Source organism: Labeo rohita, chromosome 17 (genome assembly GCF_022985175.1).
Source record: "Labeo rohita strain BAU-BD-2019 chromosome 17, IGBB_LRoh.1.0, whole genome shotgun sequence".
Taxonomy (NCBI): Eukaryota; Metazoa; Chordata; class Actinopteri; order Cypriniformes; family Cyprinidae; genus Labeo; species Labeo rohita.
This window is the reverse complement of record NC_066885.1, coordinates 27,596,292-27,619,526: the sequence shown is the minus strand read 5'-3', so window position 1 is coordinate 27,619,526 and position 23,235 is coordinate 27,596,292. Positions and strand designations below refer to the sequence as shown.

Genomic DNA, 23,235 nt, shown 5'->3' with positions numbered 1-23,235 from the left:
TTGCCTAATATATGTGTATGTACTGTTTGTAATTATTATGTGTATATATAAATACAAACATATCCATGTATATAGTTAAGAAATATTTACAAGTATATGTATTATTATAATTTCTATATTATTTGTTATAAATACATATTTTTTTTACATAAATAGCGTATTTCACTTAAATATATACATTAATTTGTGTGTATTTATATATACATAATAATTACACAAAGCACACACAAATATATTAGGCAAATTTAAATTTGTATTTTGTATGCGATTAATCGCGATTAATAGTTTACTGACAGCCCTAATATATGTCAGTAAACTATTGGTCAAAGTTTATTAATACACATTTGAGTAATTCTGAGAATGTAAGTTGATAAAATAAAATTGTCTCTAAACATTAATGTTTAAAATTATTCAACCCCCCAAAAGTCAAATTTGGTGCAAAATATTTTGTTCTTTAAAACCAACAATAAACACTGCTTGGAAGTGCTTAGAAGCTTCTGTCACTTCTCTACTGCAATCTTGGCCCATTCCTCGCCTGAAAAAGCTTTCAAATCATTTATAGTATTTGATTTACACCTTGCCACTGTTTTTTTTTTTTTTTTAATTCAACCAAATATTTTCAATGAGAATTAAATCTGGAGACTGAACAGGCCACTCAAGAACATCCTATGACTGATCCCTGAACCAAACACAAGTAGATTTGGATGTATGCTTTGGAATGATTGTCCTGCAGGAACATCCACTGATCATTAGCTTCAGTCTTTGCACCAAAGACAATTCTTGCCAAAATGGCCTGATACTTCAAAGAATCCATAATGTCCTTCATACAGTCATGATTTCCACTTCCTACTACAGTAAAACAACCCCATAACAGGACTACTCCACCTCCATGTTTGACGATGGAGATGGTCTTCTTCTGCTTATAAGCTTTGCCTTTTTTGCACCAGACATACTGCTGATCCATAGGTCCAAACAGTTCCAGTTTGGTCACATCACTCCATAAAATACTCTTCTAAAACTCCACAGGTCTATCCAAATGAATTTTAGCATAATCAAGTCAAGGTTTTATTTTCTTCTTGTTCAAGAGTGGTATTCGGCAAGATGCCCCAACATGAAAGCCATGCTTTCCTCAGTTGTTCTTATCAAATATTTTTTGATATTGTGCTTTTTCAACACCCTCAAAGGTTTTCTGGTACAACACATTTTAAGCTAACAAATAAGGCTACCAGCTGTCTATGAAATTTTAATGTCTTGGTAATCTTTACATAGTCTTAGATTTTAAAAAGTAATAAAAAAAATTTCTTTTCAGTAGTTTCTCTATAGCTTTTGTGAGAGCTCTGTTGACGTTGTCCTATTTGCTACTTAAACTTGAGCACATGCATGGGCTAACTGTATGTATTTGTAACAGCTCAAACTAAGTCTGTTATCTAATAGAGTTTCTAAATGTTTAATTGTCTTTTAAGACACTTTTATTCCCCACCATACAAATAAGTGATTTAAAAACAAAAGCATGTTGAATAAGGGTTAAAAAAAGGGGTTAAAAATCGTAGAACTCAAAACTGTTACATTATATACTGACATTATCATTTTAATATGCCATTAATCTGTTATAGATGCATATATATTTTATATATGCATCTTATATTTTATTATAATTTGACGGGCTTTCGCACCGAAGGAACCTTTTCATAGTTCCTGGAACTGTTGGTGGAATTCACGCTTTTTGGCGTGTTTGCACTGCAGGAACTAGGAACTCAGTTTGGGGGAACTAAATTAGCTCCTACTTCAGAGTAGGGTTTAAAACCGTTCTATAGGAACTACCAGTGGTGTAAATTTACTCTGATTGACCAAATGTATACAAAACACCGGCTACCTGGCAGAGTAAAGATATTTACTTCACGATCATGGAAATAGAATATAATGGCATTTAGCTACCTGTTGTTTTCAGCATTGTGTCTCAATGATATGTAACACTGCAAATTGTCATAGAACATTTAGTCAGATTTTCGTACTCTTTTAATCACGTAAATTGTGTATTTACATTCCATCTCTGTTTTGACGAAAGCCACCGATCTTGGTGTCAAGATTCAACGGTCTATCGACGTTTGTAAATGCAGCGAATACAGACGTCGCTATTGGCTGCTTCAGAGTTTTGTTGTCGTTAGTACATTGTAATTACACAAAAGTACTGATGCATCATTTTTATGCATCATTGTTATACATATAACATATAACAAGGACACTAAAATAAAGCTTTACTGAAAATGTCTTAAAAAATGTATGGTCATATGACACAATTCGATATATTACCTGTACTAAATTACATTGACAACCCTACTTTTTTATTTTATTAAAAAGCAAGAAGTTATTAAAAAGCAATGCAGTAATGTAGCCAAGCATGTTTGCACAGTTGCAGTGTGTATTTTAGAGTCACCTATCTGTTCTGAACTGAAGCGCTACAGAGACACTAACACAGCAGTATCCTGCACAGCAGATGTGATAACAGCAAACAAGCCTCTGAAGCTGCACGCAAGTGTCACTCTCTCACCTTACCACTGAAGAGAGAGAGGGAGACCCAGGTGGTCCTACATGTTCTGGAATGAAGGACGTGTCACATGCCTTCCTTCAAACAGACAGACACTCTTAAAGAGGTCCGTGTCAGAGAAATAAAGACAGGAGGAGGACTGTCAGGCCGCCCCATTGAAGCGATGACAGGGGGAGGATGTGATATTTCGCACCGAGGACCCCTACCTCCGGATAGCACCCCTGCGGCCCCCCAACCCCGCCGACGTGCGCTGGGGGTTAATTGCCACGCAGCGGGAGCAGAATCGAGGGTGCGGGGGGTCCGCACCTTCACCGAGCCTCGTCTTCCTCGCCCCATCCTCGAGTCGTAAAGAGGACTAGAGAGAAGCCGATATCACCAAGAATCCCCCCCGCCCGCTTTTGACAAGCTATTAGTCGGACCGAGCGCACACGCGCGGCCTCGTCTCGTACGAGACGGGAAAAGAAAAGAGAGGAAAGGCAAGTAGTGTGCAAAAAGCGGGAGAAGAGAAAAGAGAAGTAGTCAGCAAGCGCGAGTTCCGCACACACCATCCTTCCTCCTTTCTTCCATCCGTATCCTTCTCTCCGCTCCCCTTTTTCCTGACTTACTTTGCTTTCCCTGCGAAAGCTCCATTGTTCCCCTTCCCCTAAGTCTCATCAGCCTCTTTTGTGGCCGACTATCACAGCGGCAGGCAGAGGCGCGCTGGAAACGTCTAAATGGTATCATGGCTCGTGATTAAGCGTGCGAGCTTCGGCGGTGCCGCCGCTGCTTATGAGTCAGGTCTGATAAGGCGAGGGCCCTGCTCTCTACTCAATTTCAGATACCGTTAATGGAATCTGTCTTGTGCGATTGTAATGTGAGAGCGCCTAATTTGCCATGGAGCTTGAAGCTGTCAGCGGCGAGGGATTGCGGGGTCAGGAGGGAGCTGGCAGCCGCTTGGCCCGCGGCGTGTATCTGTGCCGCTGAATAGAGCAGCTCTCCGCCTGTCACTTAGCTGATAGGCTGATGAGGACTCTAAGCCACTCGGCACAATGAGGAGAGGGCCATACTGCCTCGCTTCCCCCCCTCTACCACCCCCCTTTAATTGTCAAGCCCGCTAAAATTTTTCCAAGCCAGTGTGCTGGAGACCGGCTGAGTTTTTTTTTTTCTCTGCAGCTCTCTCTCTTTTGCGTCTTCACAACTTTTTTTTTTAATTCTCTTTGCTTTCCTTCATTTCTGTCTTCTGTGGTCTCCAACAGACAAAGCTGACCTCACTCGCTCATCCTTTCGTCTAGCGTTTCCTTTTACCTCGACCCGGCCTTGTGTCCTTTTTTCTTCTTCCCAGCTGGAGTCCAAGTCTAAGTCAAGTCTTTTGTCACAAGTCAAAGTCAAGTCTCAAATTATATATGCATTGCAGGTGAATATACTTTAAACATGCAGAGATTTTCCCCCTAATTATGAATTCATAAGGAAACCAGATTTCTAGGCCTATGTTTACCAGTTGAAGTATGCTATTATGTTTTTTCTAGCGTGCTTTATGTGGTGAAATATCTACATATAAGCAATTTTGGGGCACTGTATTTGTTAATTTTGTTTTTTATAAAAATAACAGATAAAACGTTATTTTACATTGCCTTCGTTACACGTTTCATATACTCAAAATTATTCATAATTACAAACAATTAACCCTAAACCTTAGTGCTGGGTTTTGACACAAATTTCATGATTTGATTTAATTTTGATTCACAAGCTTGCAATTTGTTTCAATTTGTATTGATTGTTCTGGATATACGTATATCAGGTACAGTACATGGCAAATTTTCACAAGCAAAAAAAATCTCTCAACTAATGCTGTACAATATACATGAGAGTCATGAGTGGCAATACATTACTATAATATTGCTGGTAAAAATGTCCTTTGGTCATTGCACACTGAGTCCGAAATTTTCGTTTTTCCGTATTCGTTATCCTTTTCTATCAAATGGCTTGCTACGGATGCGAAAACGCAATTTTTTTTATTTTTTTTTTATGACAGACGAACGTTTCGGAGGCATTGAGTAAACATGATTGACACAACGTGAGGTAGTATTTATTTTTTAACGTGCAAAAATTTCGGCTGTAAATTTCAGACTCAGTGTGCAAAGACCTTAAATTACGTTTTTATAATACTAGAGTGTATAATAATAAAAGTTCTAATGCTTTACAATTACATAATTATATTTCCACTCCAATAATTTTTTTTTAATATAAATATTTAAATGTGGTTGTCATAAAAACGTCACAGCGCTACAGCGATCTGTCACTCCACATTAAACACTGCCAATATGACATTTATTTTTGGCGTTGTTGCCTTTATTTTGATAGGATAGTAGAGTAATGACAGGAAGTGAAGTGGGAGAGAGAGAGGGGGACGGGATTGGGAAAGGCACATGAGCCTGGACTCGAAGTCGTGACGCCCCGAGCATCATGTCAACGTGCTGCCCACTAGACTATTGGCGCAGTTGTTTGAATATTGTAATAAAATTGTCTGTTCAAAAGTTTTCACCCCTGGCTCTTAATGCATCGTTTTCCCTTCTGGGGCATCAGTGAGTGTTTGAACCTTCTGTAATAGTTGCATATGAGTCCCTCAGTTGTTCTCAGTGTGAAAAGAACTTTTCAGGACAAACAAGGGACTCATGAACAACTGTGGATCATTCAGGTAACAACACAATATTAAGAATCAAGTGTATGTAAACTTTTGAACAGGGTCATTTTTAAAAATTCAACTATTATTTTCTCTTGTGGACTATATGTAAACATCTTTTGTGTGAAATATCTTATTCAGGTCAGTACTAAATAAACAATAACATGCATTTTGTATGATCCCTCTTATTTTGGTAAAATGATTAACATTTTTAATGATTCTGAAAGGGGGATGTAAACTTTTGACCTCAACTATATAAACGTGAGTGTACTTTTTGAACACAGCTGAAGTTGGACATACTTGTATATCCGACTTTATATGAAGAGCTTCATTTTTACATTTATACCTGGTCTCTAATCATCTGAGTAGTACCAGTGGTTTTGGACTGTGGGCACCTTAAATTGAATATTGCAGTGATTCTTCTGTACCTTTATTTTTATTTGTGAAGTAACTGAACTCATGATGCCAGATCTCGCAACATAACACCACTGTTAATTATTGATTTATTATTTTCAAACATGTGGTTATAATAGTGTGTATCTATTAATTCAATAGATTTTGAATCAAAATATTTCTGATTGTTTACATTTGTGATTTGCTGCTTCATATATAGATTTTCTTTTACATACAAGATTATGTTGCAGCATAAAAGCGCTTACACGCGTGAGTTTATGCTATGTATTAAAAATGCTATGTATTAAAAAATTGTATTTATATAGTATTACACCACTATTGTCTCTTCTGTGCTCAGGACGGCCGGCCCCGGTCCAGGGGCCGTCCTGGCAGGTGGAGTTTTTGCAGTGTCTAAGCTGGTATGGCAGTGGTCGGTCGTGGGTGAAGTCTTTTCTCTTAACAACTTGTTTGTGGGCATCCTTTTCTCACTCTCAGCCTGTTTCCACTGTGCAGAGACTGTCCATCACAAGAAGAAGGTACGATAGTCCAAACCATTTGATATTTGAAGGTGCAAAATCATTGTTAGTTTGAAACAGGTACAATATTTATATATATATTTTTGGCTATTCTCAGTTTGCTCTATGGGGGGCGCTCTTCTGTGGCCTGAGCCTGTGTAATCAGCACACACTGGTCTTGTATGTGGTCATCATAATTCCCTGGGCCCTTCTGCACCTCTACACTCATAATGTAAGTACTGATGATAATCACTCAGCTGAACAGGTTTCAACACATCATTTGTCAAGATTTCGCAGTCATGTAAGTTTCATTAATACTGGAGGTTACATACCTTTCAAAGTGCATATTCTGTGATATTACTCTGTATTATTAAGATTTTCATCGATGTATGGTTTGCTATAATAGATCGATATTTGTCAGAGAAATAACTATTTGAAAATCTGGAATTTGAGGGTGCAAAAAAATCAAAATATTGAGAAAATCACCTTTAAAGTTGTCAAATAAAATTAAGTTTTTATATATTTACAGTAGGAATTTTACAAAATATCTTCATGGAACATGATTTTTACTTAATATCCTAATGATTTTCGGCATAAAACAAAAATCAATAATTTTGACCCATACAGTGTATTTTTGGGTATTGCTACAAATATACCCCAGCGACTTAAGACTGGTTTTGTGGTCCAGGGTCACAAATGTTATGTCCATGCTGTTGTATTATAATTATGTTTTGGTATGTAAATTTGAACATTTGTTGGGAATGGAAGGATCTGTCAATTACAAATGACATGCATTGCCCACAGGGTTTGTCCTTCTCCGGTCTGGTGTCTTTGGGGACGTGTTTCCTGGCAGGCTTTGTGCCCTACATCTACCTGCCCATTTCCTCCTACCTCAACAGAGCTCGCTGGAGCTGGGGAGACCAGACGTCTCTCCGAGGCCTCCTCACACACCTGCTCCGAGCTGAATATGGCACCTTCAGCCTGGTACTAACACATTCATTTAGAAAACATGTTTTTAAAAGTTAAATGTACTAGGATGTGATCTTATTTCCGTGCAGCATTATTTTCAGAAACTAATGCACCACTTATGTATTTCTTTGGCTTCAGGCAAAAACAGATGAAAACTCGAACCTCTCAAAAATGTTATGGTGAGTGTAAGAAAAACAATTTGATTTATGATGATTTGATGAATGAATCCAGATTGTAATTTGCAAAAGGAAAAGCAGGAATTATGTAGTGACCAAAAAACTCAAGCCAGTATAAAAAGAATTTAAAACAACAAAATAAAAACAGTAGCAATTCAGCATGCAAATACTACAATTGATTGTTTTCATTTATGTATCCAAATTTTCATTCCCAGAAGGAAGTATGAGTATGAGAATTATGTAGTAACCAAAAAATGAAATGCAACTCAAAATTGCATTTTATAATCGAGAAATCAATATTTTTGCCCAGTCCAACTAAACCTAAGCCTAACCTAACCTGTCAAGTCAAATTTATTTATTTAGCGCTTTTCACACATTTTTTTCAAAGCGGTGTTACAGAAAATCATGACGTTAATGTTTACGATATCATTTAATGCCTTTTAGTCGCATTTAGCAGATTAGAGCTAGGCAATAATATAGTTTACATTTTGTGATGATGCAAGCTGTCAAGCAGTTTAAAATAAATGCAACAAATAAAAACAGTTGCAATTCAGTATGCAAATACTACATTGATTTAATTGCTACCATTTAGATTTTGAATGCCAAAAATTTATTTCAAATTAAATATAGTTGCATGGTTGTCAAAAAATCTTAATTATTGATTATGCCCCTTGATATTGTAACTGCAGTAATTGTGATTTAATACTAAAATATTACAATTTTATATTAATATTCAGTTGCACTTCATTTTACAGTTATGTTCTGCATATACATACTGTTTGCTTATAGTAATTGCGGTAACACTTTAGAATAGGAAACGCATATTCACTATTAAGGTGTTTTCCTGAACAAACTTCTTATTTGCTGCTTATTAATAGTTCGTAAATTAGTTGTTAAGTTTAGGTATGGGATGAATTATGGGACCTGAAATATGACCATGCATTAATATGCTTTATATGTACTAATACAGATAATATGCTAGTAATATGCATGCTAATAAGCAGCTAGTTAATAGTGAGAAACTGGTTCTTAAAATGGTGTACCATAATTGCAATAACTAGTCATAACTAGACACTAACTATATCTTGTGCATAACCATAACTTATATTACAGTACTTTTTAAGTACACTGTGTACTTTGAAATAAGTTGCAAATGTTTTTATTTGTCTATTTTTTCCCCTACTTATAATAAGTGGCAGCTTTAATAAATACTAATGACTCTGTTAATACCTCTTCTATAGTTAATTCTTGTACTGTAGATCCCCTTACACTTAAAAAACTGCAAAGCTGAACTAGGAATAACAAATATGTTGTGTTGCACTGGCTTAGAAACGATCAGTGACGTTCACAACGTCTCTGATGACACTGGTGTAACACATCATGCGAGACTCGGGTCGTCTCCTCAGCCCACCCTCATCAAACGTTTGGGTGTCCCCAGAGAGAGAGCTTATTTTATGTCCCGCTAGTACCAATCAGCCGTTTCCCATCACCCCCTACAGCTGCCACATAGCGTGATGGACAGGTGAGAGCCAGAGAGGGGAACACAACAAGCATGTCACAGCATAAACCTGCCATAAGGAGCTCAAACGCTCTCTCACTCTCTCACACACACGCGCTTTCACACGACGCTTAAATAAGCTGTCAGAGAGAGATGGGTATTAAGGCACAGGCAGGGCACTATCTCTTTCAGCAGCGAAATTGGCCATTGACTGGGTTGGGGAGACAGATAGAAGGAAAGGCTGTCACAAGACTGCACTTAATGTTGAAAAAAACATTCAGACACTCACAGCACTTTCAGTTTGAGTCTCTGTCCGTCACACAGACATGCACATGTAGTGGATGTATTGATAAGTGTGTCTCTTGTGTCTCAGGGCTCAGTGGAATCACTGTGTGAACGATCTGTCTACTCCAGTACTAGCGCTGGCGCTTCTAGGCATTTTACTGTCTTTATGGAACAAGTAAGTATGGAAGCCCGTTTCTGCCACTGAATAAAAAATGAAAAAAGGTCATTGCGACTTTTGTCTCGCAATTACAAGTTTTCTTGCATTTCTGACTTCTTTTCTTAGAATTGCGTGATACAAACTTACAATTCTGAGCTAATATCAGTCCTTTTCCAACTCAGAATTAGACTGGAACTCGCAATTGAGAGTAACAATTCTCAGACAAAAAAAAATAATTGCGAAATATAAACTCGAATTACGCCATTGTGAGTTTATATCACGCAATTCTGACTTTATAACTCGCACTTGTGAGTTTGTATCTCAAAATTGTGTGAAAAGTCGTCAGAATACTGACTGTGCGATTTTATATTTCAAAATTTAGAGAAAAAATTCTGAATTGTAAGTTTATATCTCCCTATTTTGACTTTATAACTCGCAATTAGTTTATATCATGCAATTCTGACTTTATAACTCGCATTGTGAGTTTGTATCTCACAATTGTGAGAAAATGTCATAATGCTGACTACGCGATTTTATATCTCAAAAAAATTCTAATGTGTAAGTTGATATCTTGCATTTCTGACTTTAAAACTGGCAATTACGAGTTTATATCTCATAATTCTAAGAGAAATGTCAAAAATGTGAGAAAAAAGTTGCAATAACCTTTTTTTTATTTTTTTTTATTCAGTGTTTTTTTTTGTTCTCTTATGTCTTACCAAGGCTGCAGTTATTTGACCAAAATAAAAAAACAGTACTATTGTGAAAATTATTACCTTTTAAAATAATAATAATAATAGTAAATGAAAAAAAAAAAATAATAATAATCCCCTGAATTGCGAGGTGTGTATGAAGGTAAATATTGTTGATGTTATGTTTTATTATATTGTTACATAAAAATAAACACGATGGTTACACTTTATTTTAAGGTTTCCTTCCTATTAATTAGCTACATGTACTTACTATATGGTTAGGATTAGGATTAGGGTTTGGCTTAGGGTTACTTGTAATTATGCATAATTAATTGTTGTTATAATATTAAGTACATGCAACGTGTAACAAGGACACCTTAAAATAAAGTGTTATTCTTCAGTGAACTAATTTTATGAAAACTATTGACTCAACTTAGGTCTTACCAACAGAGCAGAAAACAACAAATTAGCTAACCAAATGTTCATTAGATATCTTCTTGTTTATAGAAATGTAATATTACTACAGCTCTCTCTATATACAAATGGTTTTGTCATTATATTGTAAGGGAAATATCATCATAAAACTTGACTAATGGCATATATGTGACTCCCCAGACTGCGGTGTGTTTTTGTCTGGTTGATTGTCACCATGGTGGGCATCTACTCTGTGTTCTTTGCCTGGAGAGCAAACCTGAACATTGAGAAGCCTCTTCTGCTGGGAGTGGTGAGTTACAATTCTAAAAGTTATGTTTCTTGTATAATGCAAGATGTTTAAGACACAGTTCAGTGAATATGTTGCATGTATGTAGGTGGAGCGCTTCTGGCTGCAGGCTGATGCTGGGGTGTGTGTCCTGGCTGGTCTGGGTCTGAGCTGGGCTGTGTGTTGGCTGAGTGGGCGTCTGGGCTGGGGGACGGTGTGGAACACAGGAGCCTGGATACTCACTGCAGGCCTCATCTTACACATGATCAGCTTAAACCACAGGTAAACCATTCACATACAGTCACATAGACTGAGTGCCAATGGATAATATTAAACTTTTCAAACATTGTGAATCCACTTTATAAAATTTAAGGCCACAAAAGTAAAAAAACACTAAAAAGGTCTTAATTTGTTGTCAAAGGGAGTCAGCATTTATGTTAAGGCAGCTTTATGCATGCCGACTAGATGGATTTAAACATGTTTATGTTTTCATGGTGATCTACAATTGAGGTCAAAAGTTTACATACACCTTACAAAATCTGCAAAATGTTAATTATTTTACCAAAATAAGAGGAATCATACAAAATGCATGTTATTTTTTATTTAGTACTGACCTAAATAAGATATTTCACATAAAATACGTTTACATATAGTCCATAAGAGAAAATAATAGTTGAATTTATAAAAATGACCCTGTTCAAAAGTTTACATACACTTGATTCTTAATACTGTGTTGTCCATGAATGATCCACAGCTGTTTTTTTTTATATAGTCATAGTTGTTCATGAGTCCCTTGTTTGTGTATTTGAACCCTTTCCAACAATGACTGTATGATTTTGAGATCCATCTTTTCACACTGAGGACAACTGAGGGACTCATATGCAACTATTACAGAAGGTTCAAACACTCACTGATGGTCCAGAAGAAGAAAAAAACAAAACAAAAAACATGCATTATGAGTGGGGGGGTGTAAACTTTTGAACAGATTTTCCATTTAGTACTGCCCTTCAGAAGCTACAGGAGATACTTGCATGTTTCCCAAAAGCTCTTAATGCATCGTGTTTCCTTCTGGAGCATCAGTGAGCGTTTGAACCTTCTGTAATATTTGCGTACGAGTCCCTCAGTTGTCCAAAAACAAAAACAAAAAACAAAGAAAAAAAAACACAGCTGTGGATCATTCAGGTAACAACACAGTATTAAGAATCGAGCGTATGTAAACTTTTGAACAGGGTCATTTTTATAAATTCAACTATTATATCTTGTGGACTACATGTAAACGTCTTTTATGTGAAATATCTTATTTAGGTCAGTACTAAATAAAAAAATAACATGCATTTTGTATGACCCCTCTTATGTTGGTAAAATAATTACCATTTTGTTGATTCTGTAAACTTTTGACCTCAACTGTATTTGCTAACCAATGTTGAATACCACAGATGTAGCAGACTTCATATATGAAAGTGTTAAGATGAGGTTTCTGGTAATTTGCTTTTGTCCTCACTCAAATGTGTCCCCAGGTGGCCGTTTACACAAATTATGTGTATGTCTACATATAAAATGTACACTACTGTTCAAACGTGTGGTCAAGTTTTTTTTAGGAAAGAAATGTATAATTTAGTTAAGCAGTGATGCATTAAGTTGATCAAAAGTGACATTAAGGGCATATATAATGTAACAAAATATATATTTACCAAATAAGTCCTGTTCTTTTGAACATTCAGTTAATCAAAGAATCCTGTAAATTTGTGGTTTCTCTCAAAATATTAAGCAGCACTGCTTTTTTTCAACATTGATTATAATAAAAAAATATTTCTAAACTAAATCAGCATATCACAATGATTTCTGAAGCATCATGAGACTGAAGTAATGATGCTGAAAATTCAGCTTTGTCATCTCAGGTATGAATGACTTTTTTTAATAGATTAAAATAGAAATAGCTTATTTTAAATTGTAATATTTCACAATAGTACTGTTTTTCCTATATTTTTGGTCAAATTAATGCATATTTAGTATAGGAGGAGCACAGGAGACTGTAGTGTATGTATTTATAGTTACATGTAAATCAGTATGGTTAAATATTGTTCTTTATGTAATATGCATTGCTGTTTGGTTCCTCTTACAAAAAGAGAAAACTGAATATTATCAAAAAACTCAAAATTGTAGGTCAAGCAGTTTGTAAAATTGTATAATTGACAACCATCATTTTGAACTATTTCATATATCACTTCTTATATTACCTCTTTTTTGTCTTTGTGATAACAACCAGCTGATATTATTCCTTACTTAATATTTATTTTTAATTTTTAAAATGAAAAAAAAAAAAGAAAGAAATTGGTTTGAATTGGAATGGATTTAAAAATTAAAAATATATATGTCATTGCTTTATTTTGCAACATCACAGACCCGTTGCACCATCTAAGTTTACGTTTATCGTATATTTGTGGTTGATTATCCAGACCCTGGCAGTCAGTCCCTGAATTCCTCATTTCCTCCATGCTTCACCACACATCAAAGCAAAAGCTCTCTTGCACTCTTCTGCAGCTTTGACTCTATGCTTGATTAGCCGTCCTGGCCACGCTAGTCATGCAGATTAAAGCAGCCGAGTTCTGTGCTTGATTAGACATCCTAGCCACGGCAGTCATGTAGATTAGAGCGCTGAGGTTTGGTACATCGCTGCCACAAACTGTGGCGCTTTGATCAATCGTGAAACTGACACTCTTGTCAGCGCTCATCACACCTGTCCGAGGCTGATTACAGCCGAGAGATGTTCCACCTCATCACTGCTCACCTCACTGCTCACGGAGAAACACAGCAACTGACTGCAGAATAGCTGAAAGAACGACAGTGTCACGCATCCTTACACTTTTGTGCAAACTCTTCAAAGTAAACAGCACTGCTGATGTGGTTAAAGTATTTGTGAATGAATGTTTACTTTTATACTTCTATATCACTTTCAGATCATTTTCAGCTTGCAAACTGTTGTATACTGTCTTTCTATAGCTTTTACAACAGACTTGTTAATTATTTTACCAAAATAAGTGTGATCATACAAAATGCATGTTATTTTTTATTTAGTACTGACCTGAATAAGGTATTTCACATAAAAGACATTTACATACAGTCCACAAAAGAAAACAATAGCTGAATTTATAAAGCTCACTGTTGCTTCAGAAGGAACAATGATGCATTAAGAGCCAGGGGTGAAAACTTCTAAACAGAATAAAGATGTGCACATTTTTCTTATTTTGCCTAAATATCATATTTTTTTCATTTAGTACTGCCCTTCAGAAGCTATAGAAGATACGTACATGTTTCCCAGAAGACAAATTCAAAAAGTCCCCCCCCCCCACCTCCCCGGCTCATAATGCATGGTTTTTCCTTCTGGAGCATCAGTGAGTGTTTGAATCTTCTGTAATAGTTGCATGAGTCCCTCAGTAGTCCTCAGTGTGAAAAGATGGATCTCAAAATCATAGTCATTGTTGGAAAGGGTTCAAATACACACAAATGCTGAAAAAACAAATAATTTGTGGGACCTGAAGGATTTTTCTGAAGAACAGCAGGCAGTTGAACTGTTCAGGACAAACAAGGGACTCATGAACAACTATCACTAAACACAAAAAACAGCTGTGGATCATTCAGGTAACAACAGAGTATTAAGAATTAAGTGTATGTAAACTTTTGAACAAGGTATTTTTTTTTTTTATAAATTCAACTATTATTTTTTCTTGTGGACTATATTTAAACATCTTTTATGTGAAGTACCTTATTAAGGTCAGTACTAAATAAAAAAAATGTCATGCATTTTGTATGATCCCTCTTCTTTTGGTAAAATAATTAACATTTTGCAGATTCTGCAAGGTGTATGTAAACTTTTGAGTTCAACTCAAAAATAAATACATCAGTACAAACAAAACCTACATTTATCTATGTTAAAACTCTATATTTACTATATGCACATATTTGCTGTCAAAGTTAACATGTTCACCTAAGATATTATTTTAACTTCATATTTTAACACTTTGCTTTAGTACAATAAAAGACATTTTTTTTATTTTTAGAAACTATGTAATTTTATTGTCTTTACAATATTACATTAATTACATATTTTAAAAAAATTCATATTTAAATATAATATTAAAATGAATTAGTTCATTTGTTAATATGAATTATATATGAAAATGTGTAGCTTTATATTGTATTTGGAGCAGTTATTTTAATATAATGCATTCTAAAAGTAATTTTAATTCATTAATTATGCCTTGTATTGCAATTTATAAATGCATTGCAAATCTCATGAATAATTGTAACCACAGTTAATACATTATAACACTTATCAATTCATTGTTACACTATGCACTTTAAATTCGGTGATAATTATTTACAACAAGATATAATGTATTACAATGCACAGTTTTAATAATTATAATGCATTGTACCCTTTAATAGCCCTTTATAATGCATAATATATATATATATATATATATATATAATGTATATATATACATTACTTTTATTATTATGATAATTATTATTCTTTTTATTTTGGCTTTGTTTTCATTTTTATTTCCAGTAACTTCAACCTAAACTTATTTCTAATATTTGTTGACTTTTGTATTTCATATAATATTTCTTTTTGTTTTTATTTCAGATTTATTTGAATTATTGTTTTAAAAAAATTATTCATTATTAATTAAAAATTTAAGTTTCGATATATTTACGATAGGAAATTTACAGAATATCTTCATGGAACTTGATCTTTACTTAATATCCTAATGATTTTTGGCATTAAAAAAATTCTATAATTTTGACCCATACAATGTATTTTTGGATATTGCTACAAATATACCCGTGCTACTTAACGACTGGTTTTGTGGTCCAGGGTCACATATACAAAACACTGTTGTGGCCCAATTTAACCCTTGACTGCAACTTAAGAAACACTGCACACTGTATGTTTCAAGGTGTTTTTGTCTGTGCGTGTTGACAGAGAGTGTGATCAGAGCGGCAATGACGTCGTGGACAGGTTTGCCCGTGAGGTTGTGTTGTCACTGCCGGAGGGCTCGTTGGTTCTGACTCGTGGTGATCTCCCAGGAAACACGCTGCGCTACATGCACTACTGCCAGGGTCTCCGGCCAGACCTCAGCCTTGTAGACCAGGAGGTCCGTAATCCAGCCTGACACATGTCTAATTTATTTCCGCCATAAACATGCTACTGTCACTGATTTTACAAACCTGTATAATATGATGCAGATGATGACGTATAGCTGGTATGTGGCAAAACTCCAGAAGCATTTACCTGGAGTCACGTTTCCTGGCCGCTGGTGGGATCCAGTCAACAGTGTGGAAAAGAAGTCATTCAGCATTGAGCAGTTTCTCAAGCACAATATGCAGTAAGATTCACACACACAGAGGTCTATGTTCATATTCACACGCCGTTTATATATGCAACATATGACATTTAATGTATATTTTGTGTATATTTGTCATTGAACAGTTAGCTGAATGCACTAGAGTTTAGCAAAGCATTACTGTATGTGTCGTCTGTTACCACTTATACCACACTGGAAGAGCAGAGGAATCATATGAACTATCTATACTGCCTCCCTCCACCAGACGGCAGTATTTCCTTGGTAAAGCCCCCGGCCTCTGAGAGGGGGGCAATAAGCACTACAGTCAGTTCCCTGGGAAGCAGAACAGAGAGAATAAGAAATAAATACTTGAGAAAAACAATCAGCAACCTGCTTGTTTTGTTAAGAGAGCCAGTTTCTATATTCCTGCCATGTTTATCCTGTTATTCAAGATCTGTAATGGCTCTAACATAACAGATAAAAGCTTTTACTCAGTTCTATTCTAAAATACTCTACTATGAATATTTTTTCTTCCTTCTTGCTGGATTATGCAGACCATGAAAGTATAAATCTAATAATTCCACTTGTTTTCCTTGGGGAGTTTTATTAAACATATACAGTAGTTTGGTAACGAATAGAAGCAAAACTATATCCATAGCAGTGCTTAATAATGTTCATTAGTAACATAACACCACAACAAACTATGTTACATTATATAACACATGGTTTATGTACTTTTAATAATAAATATACTGTATATGAATCACTGTTTGAATGTACATTATATATAAAACGTAAAAAACGTTACTTATTCGTTTAAAACTGTACACTCTGATTGATGCTTTGTCACTATGACTGATGCTCAGTTTCTGCTCGGGATTTGTCTACAGCAGGCCTGTGTTTGTATGTATTGGCCTAACTGAGGGTGACCCCAGCTGGGAGAGGAGTTTCTCTCGTTGGCCCTGGGGCGTCTGTGAGCAGTTGGTACCTGTCAAAACCCCATTTGACCCTGAAAAATGGGCCCAAAAAACACTTGACCTTTACAACTGGAGCCTGCCACATGACAGGTAGCACACCACTTATGTTTGTAGTTTACTTAGGGAGTGCCATTTTGCCTGGAAGGCCATAATATGCTCTGTTAATATGTGAACTTGAATGTTTCCTGCTCAAATTAACACTAGACTTGCAGATCTGATTTATTTTGAAACAAATTCTGGGTATTGATAAAAAATTAGGGCTGCCCTTGACTAAAGATTTTTCTGGTTGACTAGTATTCGTTCATTTTAAGCATTTGTGGACTATTGGTCACATGTTTATGAATAAACCATATAAATCATAATAATGAGCCTTTTGTTGCCTATCTAGCCTAATAAGTGCTCAAGCGCACACAGAAAAAGCTTACCACAGCACACCGGCAGATATAATAATTATGAATGTGTTAGGGAAAAACAGCAAGGAGACTGCATTAACGTTTTTAATAATTTATTGATAAACTAGTGCTTTCTTTGTTTTCGGCTTAAGAGATGAAGTTGGCAACCTATGTGCATGTTTCATACAGATTACATAATCTGCGAATATTTGTTTTCTATTTGAATTGGTTCATTAAATTCAAGAAGTTTCACACTTAAGTTCACAGAGACTGAGATGGCGGAAAAGTTCATCCTGTTTGCTTTATTTTACAAAAGCACAATGTTTCGTTGTTATTCTGAGTGCACACAAATAAATGTAGAGTCTTTACAGATGTGAAAGATGTATTATTTTTATCTGTATGACTTCACCGGCGCCTCCATCTGTCATGCAGCTTCCACACAGACACTTGAATAGTGCACATTTTTCTAGGTTAACATTAGATTGAGCGCCATGTAAAGTTGCTACTACCTAAATATTTCGGGTGATAAGCCATATTTGAGGTCGACAAATGATAGACGAGCGTTTGGATTTCCTGCCCAAATCACATAGACCAGCCATTAATGATCTGCCGTCATAGACTGCATGAATTCGCCACTTCCTGTGGGTTTTTTTTTTTTAAGCGACTTCGGTCGACCAAGCCTCTTCTTGTCAACTAAGTCGACTATTAGGGGGCAGCCCTATAAAAAAAACTTCTTTTCACACAGTTCCTTGCATGTTATGACCACAAAATACTTTTACAATAGTCCATGATTTGTAAACTAAAACATTTTGATTTTTACATCACATAGTAAGCTTCAAATCTATGGCATATTGGATATAGTAAACTTGCTTGGTAGCACACCTGGTACATTTTAATGCATTCGAGTTTCTCCACAAAAAAAGCACTAGGGTTTAGTGTAACCAGTACATTCGTTTCAAAAGTTATTGAGCCTTTTAGCCTTTTAGCCTTTTAGCACCACTGACTGGATATTTTTAATTTCTTCACATTAAATGTTTTTGAAGAAAATTGAACACGCTATTTTCCATTTGAATGTGCCATGAATCATGCTTCAAGCAGCACAGTATCGTTTTGCCAAAACGTGTTTAATAAATCAACATCACAGTGGGATAAATGATATCAGTTATAGCGCCTCTTGTGGACATGTCACATAAAAGTGCAGCAAAATGTACCTGGAGCAACATATTTTAGGTTTTGTAGAAATGAAAGCAGAAAACTTTGAAGCATCCAAAACTTTGAGTCGATTCGATATGCATACTCATAGAATGAAGCATGTGGCAAATTAGATAAATGTATATGTAAATAAATACTAGTCAGTGTACCTTTAGGTTCATCATCTTTACCAGGTGCGTCCTAGAACTATTTCTCATTGAAGTGTTTTCGCTCTTCGCCGATATTAAAGTGCACTTAAACACCGCTCTGACTCCGTGCTGTGCAGACAGCCTCCGTCTCCAGCTTCAAAGTCGTTATTAGTCCGCTGACCCCACCCTAATGACTTTCTAAACTGCGGCGTGTCAATATCTGTGTATAAAGTGAAATTAGTTCTAGTCTCCAGCACTGAGGCTCTCTGCAGCCGGCTGGTATTCAGCAAGTTAATCGGGGTTGAATGGTGTGACATTACTCTCCTCTCACCCACTACAAGCGTGTCCATCCCTGCCTGCCAGCCAAATATTAGCGGGGAAGTCACACGCTAAAATATTCCTTTGAAGGAGAGGCCGCACGTTTATGAGCGATGTAGTGGAAAGGAAGAAATGCAGAAATATATGGGTCGTTCACCACAGAGAGAGCTTCCAAAGACAGGCGAGGTTGAAGATCAGCTGTTGTATGGTTTGAAGATATGCAGAATACGATTCGCTGGATTACTGGCTGGTTTTAAACTTGTATTTCAAGTCTGTACTCACTGCTTTGATGCCATCTGAATATACGCAAGAATATATTTTTTTTCTTTGCATATCATAAACTTGGTGAATTTTTGGAAAGTGCACAGTTTTTAAAGTAAGATTGATTAATTAAATGACGTTAAAACATTTCTGTTCATTCCACCCTGTTAGCTTCCACCCTGGCTCCTGGGAGAGAGTTGCCAATGAGGAGATGTGGCAGGCCAGGTAATACTCTGTGTATTACTGCTTTCATCACTGTATCTGCGCCAAATCTCCATATATCACTACGACTTTATACTTATGTGCTTTCATTCCATCACTTTTTAGGATGAAAACTGCTTTTTTCCTGTTTGACCTGGCTGAGAACATGGAGAAGGAACAGCAGGCCCGTCTCTATGAGCTTTCTTACAATGTGAGTAGGAAATTACACCATTTATTAGCCTTTTTTGGGACTACACTGCTTGCAATGCAGCTTTCAGTAAATATTTTGATTGTGTTCTATGTTTTATTATTGTTTTTTGGTAACATTTCACTATAATGCGTCATTTGTTAACATTAGTTAATGTACTAACTAACATGAATGAACAATGAACTATTCATTTTTACAGTATTAATCTTTGTTAATGTTAGTTAATAAAAATGCAGTCATTCATTGTTCATGTTAGTTTGCAGTGTCTTAATTAATGTTAGCAAACACAACTTGTGATTTTAGTAATGACTTAGTAAATGCTGAAATGAACAAGAACTAAGATTAATAAATGCTGTAAAAGTATTGTTTATTCTTAGTTTATGTTAACTAATGAACCTTATTGTACAGTGTTACAGGTTTTTGTAATTAATTGTTTAAACCCACTCTGGTAACACTTTATAATAAATATACACTACCAGTCAAAAGTTTTTGGACAGTAAGATTTTTAATGCTTTTTTTTTTTAAAAAAAGTCTCTTGCATTTATTTGATCCAAAGTAGAGCAAAAAACAGTAACATTTTGAAATAGTGTCACTATTTAAAATAACTGTTTTCTATTTGAATATATATTAAATTGTAATTTATTCTGTGATTTCAAAGCTGAATTTTTTAGCATCGTTAGTCTAGTCACATGATCCTTCAGAAATCATTCTAATATTATGAATTGCTGCTTCAAAAACATTTATTATTATTATTATTATTATCATTATTATTATTACTATGTTGAAAACAATTGAGTAAAAAATTTTCAGGTTTCTTTGAATAGAAAGTTCAAAAGAACTGACAGCATTTATCTGAAATAGAAATCTTTTGTAACATTATAAATGTCTTCTTTAACATCACCTTTGATCAGTTTAAAGCATCCTTGCTAAATAAAAGTATTAATTTCTATGAATTTCTATAATTTCTTCTTGTGCCCCACAAAAATATACTGACTCAAAGCTTTTGAATGTTATAGTGTATAATGTTACAAAAGATTTTTATTTCAGATAAATGCTGATCTTTGAATCTTTTTATTCATCAAAAAAGTCCTAAAAAAATGTACTCCATTGTTTTAAATATTGATAATAATAGTAATAATAATAATAATAATAATAATAATAATAAATGTTTCTTGAACAACAAATCAGCATATTAGAATGACTTCTGAAGGATCATGTGACACTGAAGACTGGAGTAGTGATACTGAAATTTTAGCTTTGGTCACAGGAATAAATTACATTTTAAAAAATATTCAAATAAAAAGCATTTATTTTAAAAAGTAAAAATATTTCACAATTTTACTGCTTTTGCTGTGTTTTAGATCAAATAAATGCAGACTTAGTGAGCAGAGGAGACTTATTTAAAAAAAAAAACATTAAAAATCTTATACACTTACAAAGTACTTGTAAATCATTAACAAACTAGTAGTTTAATGTAATTCATAGTTTATGAACTGTAGTTAATACATTAATAGACAAATAGTAAGTTTTATTTTATTATCACTGTAATTAACACAATTGTTATTGTTGTTTAATTATCTCATAGTAAAGGAATTGTTAATTGATAATGAGTGAATAGTTATTTCATGGAAAAAGGGGGAAAATGTCATTAAACCAGCCTTTTATTAAACATTAATTGCTTCCACATTCACTGTTTCTTAAAATATTTACAAATACATTAAAAACACACACACACACACACACATTTGGATATGTGGTTTACAGGGACTCCTCGAAAGCATAATGGTTTTTATATTGTGAAAACTGTATATTCTATCCCCTAAACATATCCATCGCAGAAAACTGGTGATGGGTAGGTATAAGGGTAGGGTTAGGTTTAAAGGATAGATTATACAGTTTGTATGTAAGATTTTATACACACTGTATTTATTTGTTTGGAGTCTAATAATGTATTAACTACAGTTTATAAACTATGAATTAACTATAAACTAATAGTTTGTTAATAATTTGTAAGTGCTTTATTAGTGTATACTTATTAGAAAATGTTGCCAATACGCATTGTTCAGATGAGCTCACTCTTAGGTGTGCCATTTTATTTAAGAAATTTAAGTTTAAAGATTAAAAATCTCTCATTGGCATACTATTACAGAATATTCGCTATCCAAAATTCAACCAACAGCAATTTGCATGGTGAATTTTTTCATGTTTTTAACAACAGACAACAAGGCGCACAGTAAGCGGCAAAGCGGCTCTAATGCAACATTATACACAGAATCAAAGCCTAAAACCAAAGCTTACCTAAAACCTTTAACACTTCCTTTTGCTACCTTGCGAGCTCTGCTATTTCCTTAAGGAAATGCAAATCTAGTATGTCAGCTTGATGTGTCATGTGAAATCATTTGTAGACTAATTCCAGTTCCTTAAAACATCACAGCTGGTGTCTTCTATCATGTATGTGGTGTTAGGTTGTGATTTAAAAACCTGTTTCAAGTCTTTGCCTTGTATCATACAAACTCTGTGGTCTTTTTGTATTGACAGCTGTATCGTCATATAGTGGATGCCCAGGTAGACTACCCAGCAAACTGGGATAAGAACCTGGCTCTTGCCGCAGAACGTCTGCTGCGATCAGGAGGCAGAGGTCACAGTCTAGATTCCCTCCTAAATTGCAGCATCCGCCACTTCAGCCGCTACCTTCAGAGAGAACCCACCGATCCCCAAAGCAAAGCTATTCAGTCCGTCATCACACATCTCAAGAAAGAGCGGGACAAACTCAGAGAAAGACAGAAGGGTTGAGACAGGGAGCCTTCAAACCACTGGAAAGACCTACAACACCACTTAGGTGTAGATAGCACAAGAAGGTAAGAGGGAGGATTGCAAATACAAGGAGAAACCGAAGACCCTTAACTGAAGTTTAATATGTATTTTTACCAACACAGATTCATCTCTCTAAGTAAAATGGACTCAAAATGGTAAAATGGACCTATATGTCAGAACATGAGTTTTATGCTGTGATCTTTTATATTGTGGGATATGAGTTTCTGATTGATAACTGCATCATTGTAGCATTAGAGTTAGCAGTTCATTTAGTTGACGGACATTATTTCATTAAAGAAGTTCACTTCCAGAACAAAAATGTACTGATAATTTACTCAGATTTTCATGTCTTTCTTTCTTCAGTCCATAAGAAATTATGTTTCTTCAGGAAAACATTTCAGGAATTATCTCCATATAGTGGACTTTAATGGTGCCCCTGAGTTTGAACTTCCAAAATGTAGTTTAAATGCAGCTTTGTAGGGCTCTAAACGATTCCAGCCAAAGAAGAAGGGTCTTATCTAGCGTAACAGTCGTCATTTTCTAAACAAATTGATAATTTGTATACTTTTTAACCTCAAACGCTCGTCTTGTCTAGTCTCTGTGATGCACATGCGAACTTTGGGTAATAAACTCCCATCTTGTTTTCTTCTCCAACTTCAAAGTCGTCCTACATCGCTGTTTTGCCTTTTTTTTTTTGTAAAAGGGCGTTTGATCCTCTTTGCATGTTCACTTTGTAAACACTGGGTCGGTAGTTCTGCAGCGATGTAGGATGATTTTTGAAGTTAGAGAA

General features: G+C 35.2%; 1 protein-coding gene across 2 annotated transcripts in view; it reads left to right on the top strand.

The window, feature by feature from the left end:
- The window catches only part of tmem260 (transmembrane protein 260), a 42,897-nt gene extending 20,068 nt beyond the window's left edge, over positions 1-22,829 (top strand). For both annotated transcript variants that reach the window (XM_051132723.1, XM_051132724.1), the window contains exons 4-16: positions 5,956-6,133; positions 6,231-6,344; positions 6,917-7,096; positions 7,220-7,260; positions 9,129-9,215; positions 10,502-10,610; positions 10,696-10,868; positions 15,574-15,745; positions 15,837-15,976; positions 16,825-17,001; positions 19,394-19,447; positions 19,550-19,634; positions 22,170-22,829. In XM_051132723.1, the coding sequence (XP_050988680.1) occupies positions 5,956-6,133; positions 6,231-6,344; positions 6,917-7,096; positions 7,220-7,260; positions 9,129-9,215; positions 10,502-10,610; positions 10,696-10,868; positions 15,574-15,745; positions 15,837-15,976; positions 16,825-17,001; positions 19,394-19,447; positions 19,550-19,634; positions 22,170-22,424 (1,765 nt within the window). In that variant the 3' untranslated portion in view covers positions 22,425-22,829. The remainder of the gene's footprint in view (positions 1-5,955; positions 6,134-6,230; positions 6,345-6,916; positions 7,097-7,219; positions 7,261-9,128; positions 9,216-10,501; positions 10,611-10,695; positions 10,869-15,573; positions 15,746-15,836; positions 15,977-16,824; positions 17,002-19,393; positions 19,448-19,549; positions 19,635-22,169) is intronic.
- Positions 22,830-23,235: the final 406 nt, after the last annotated feature.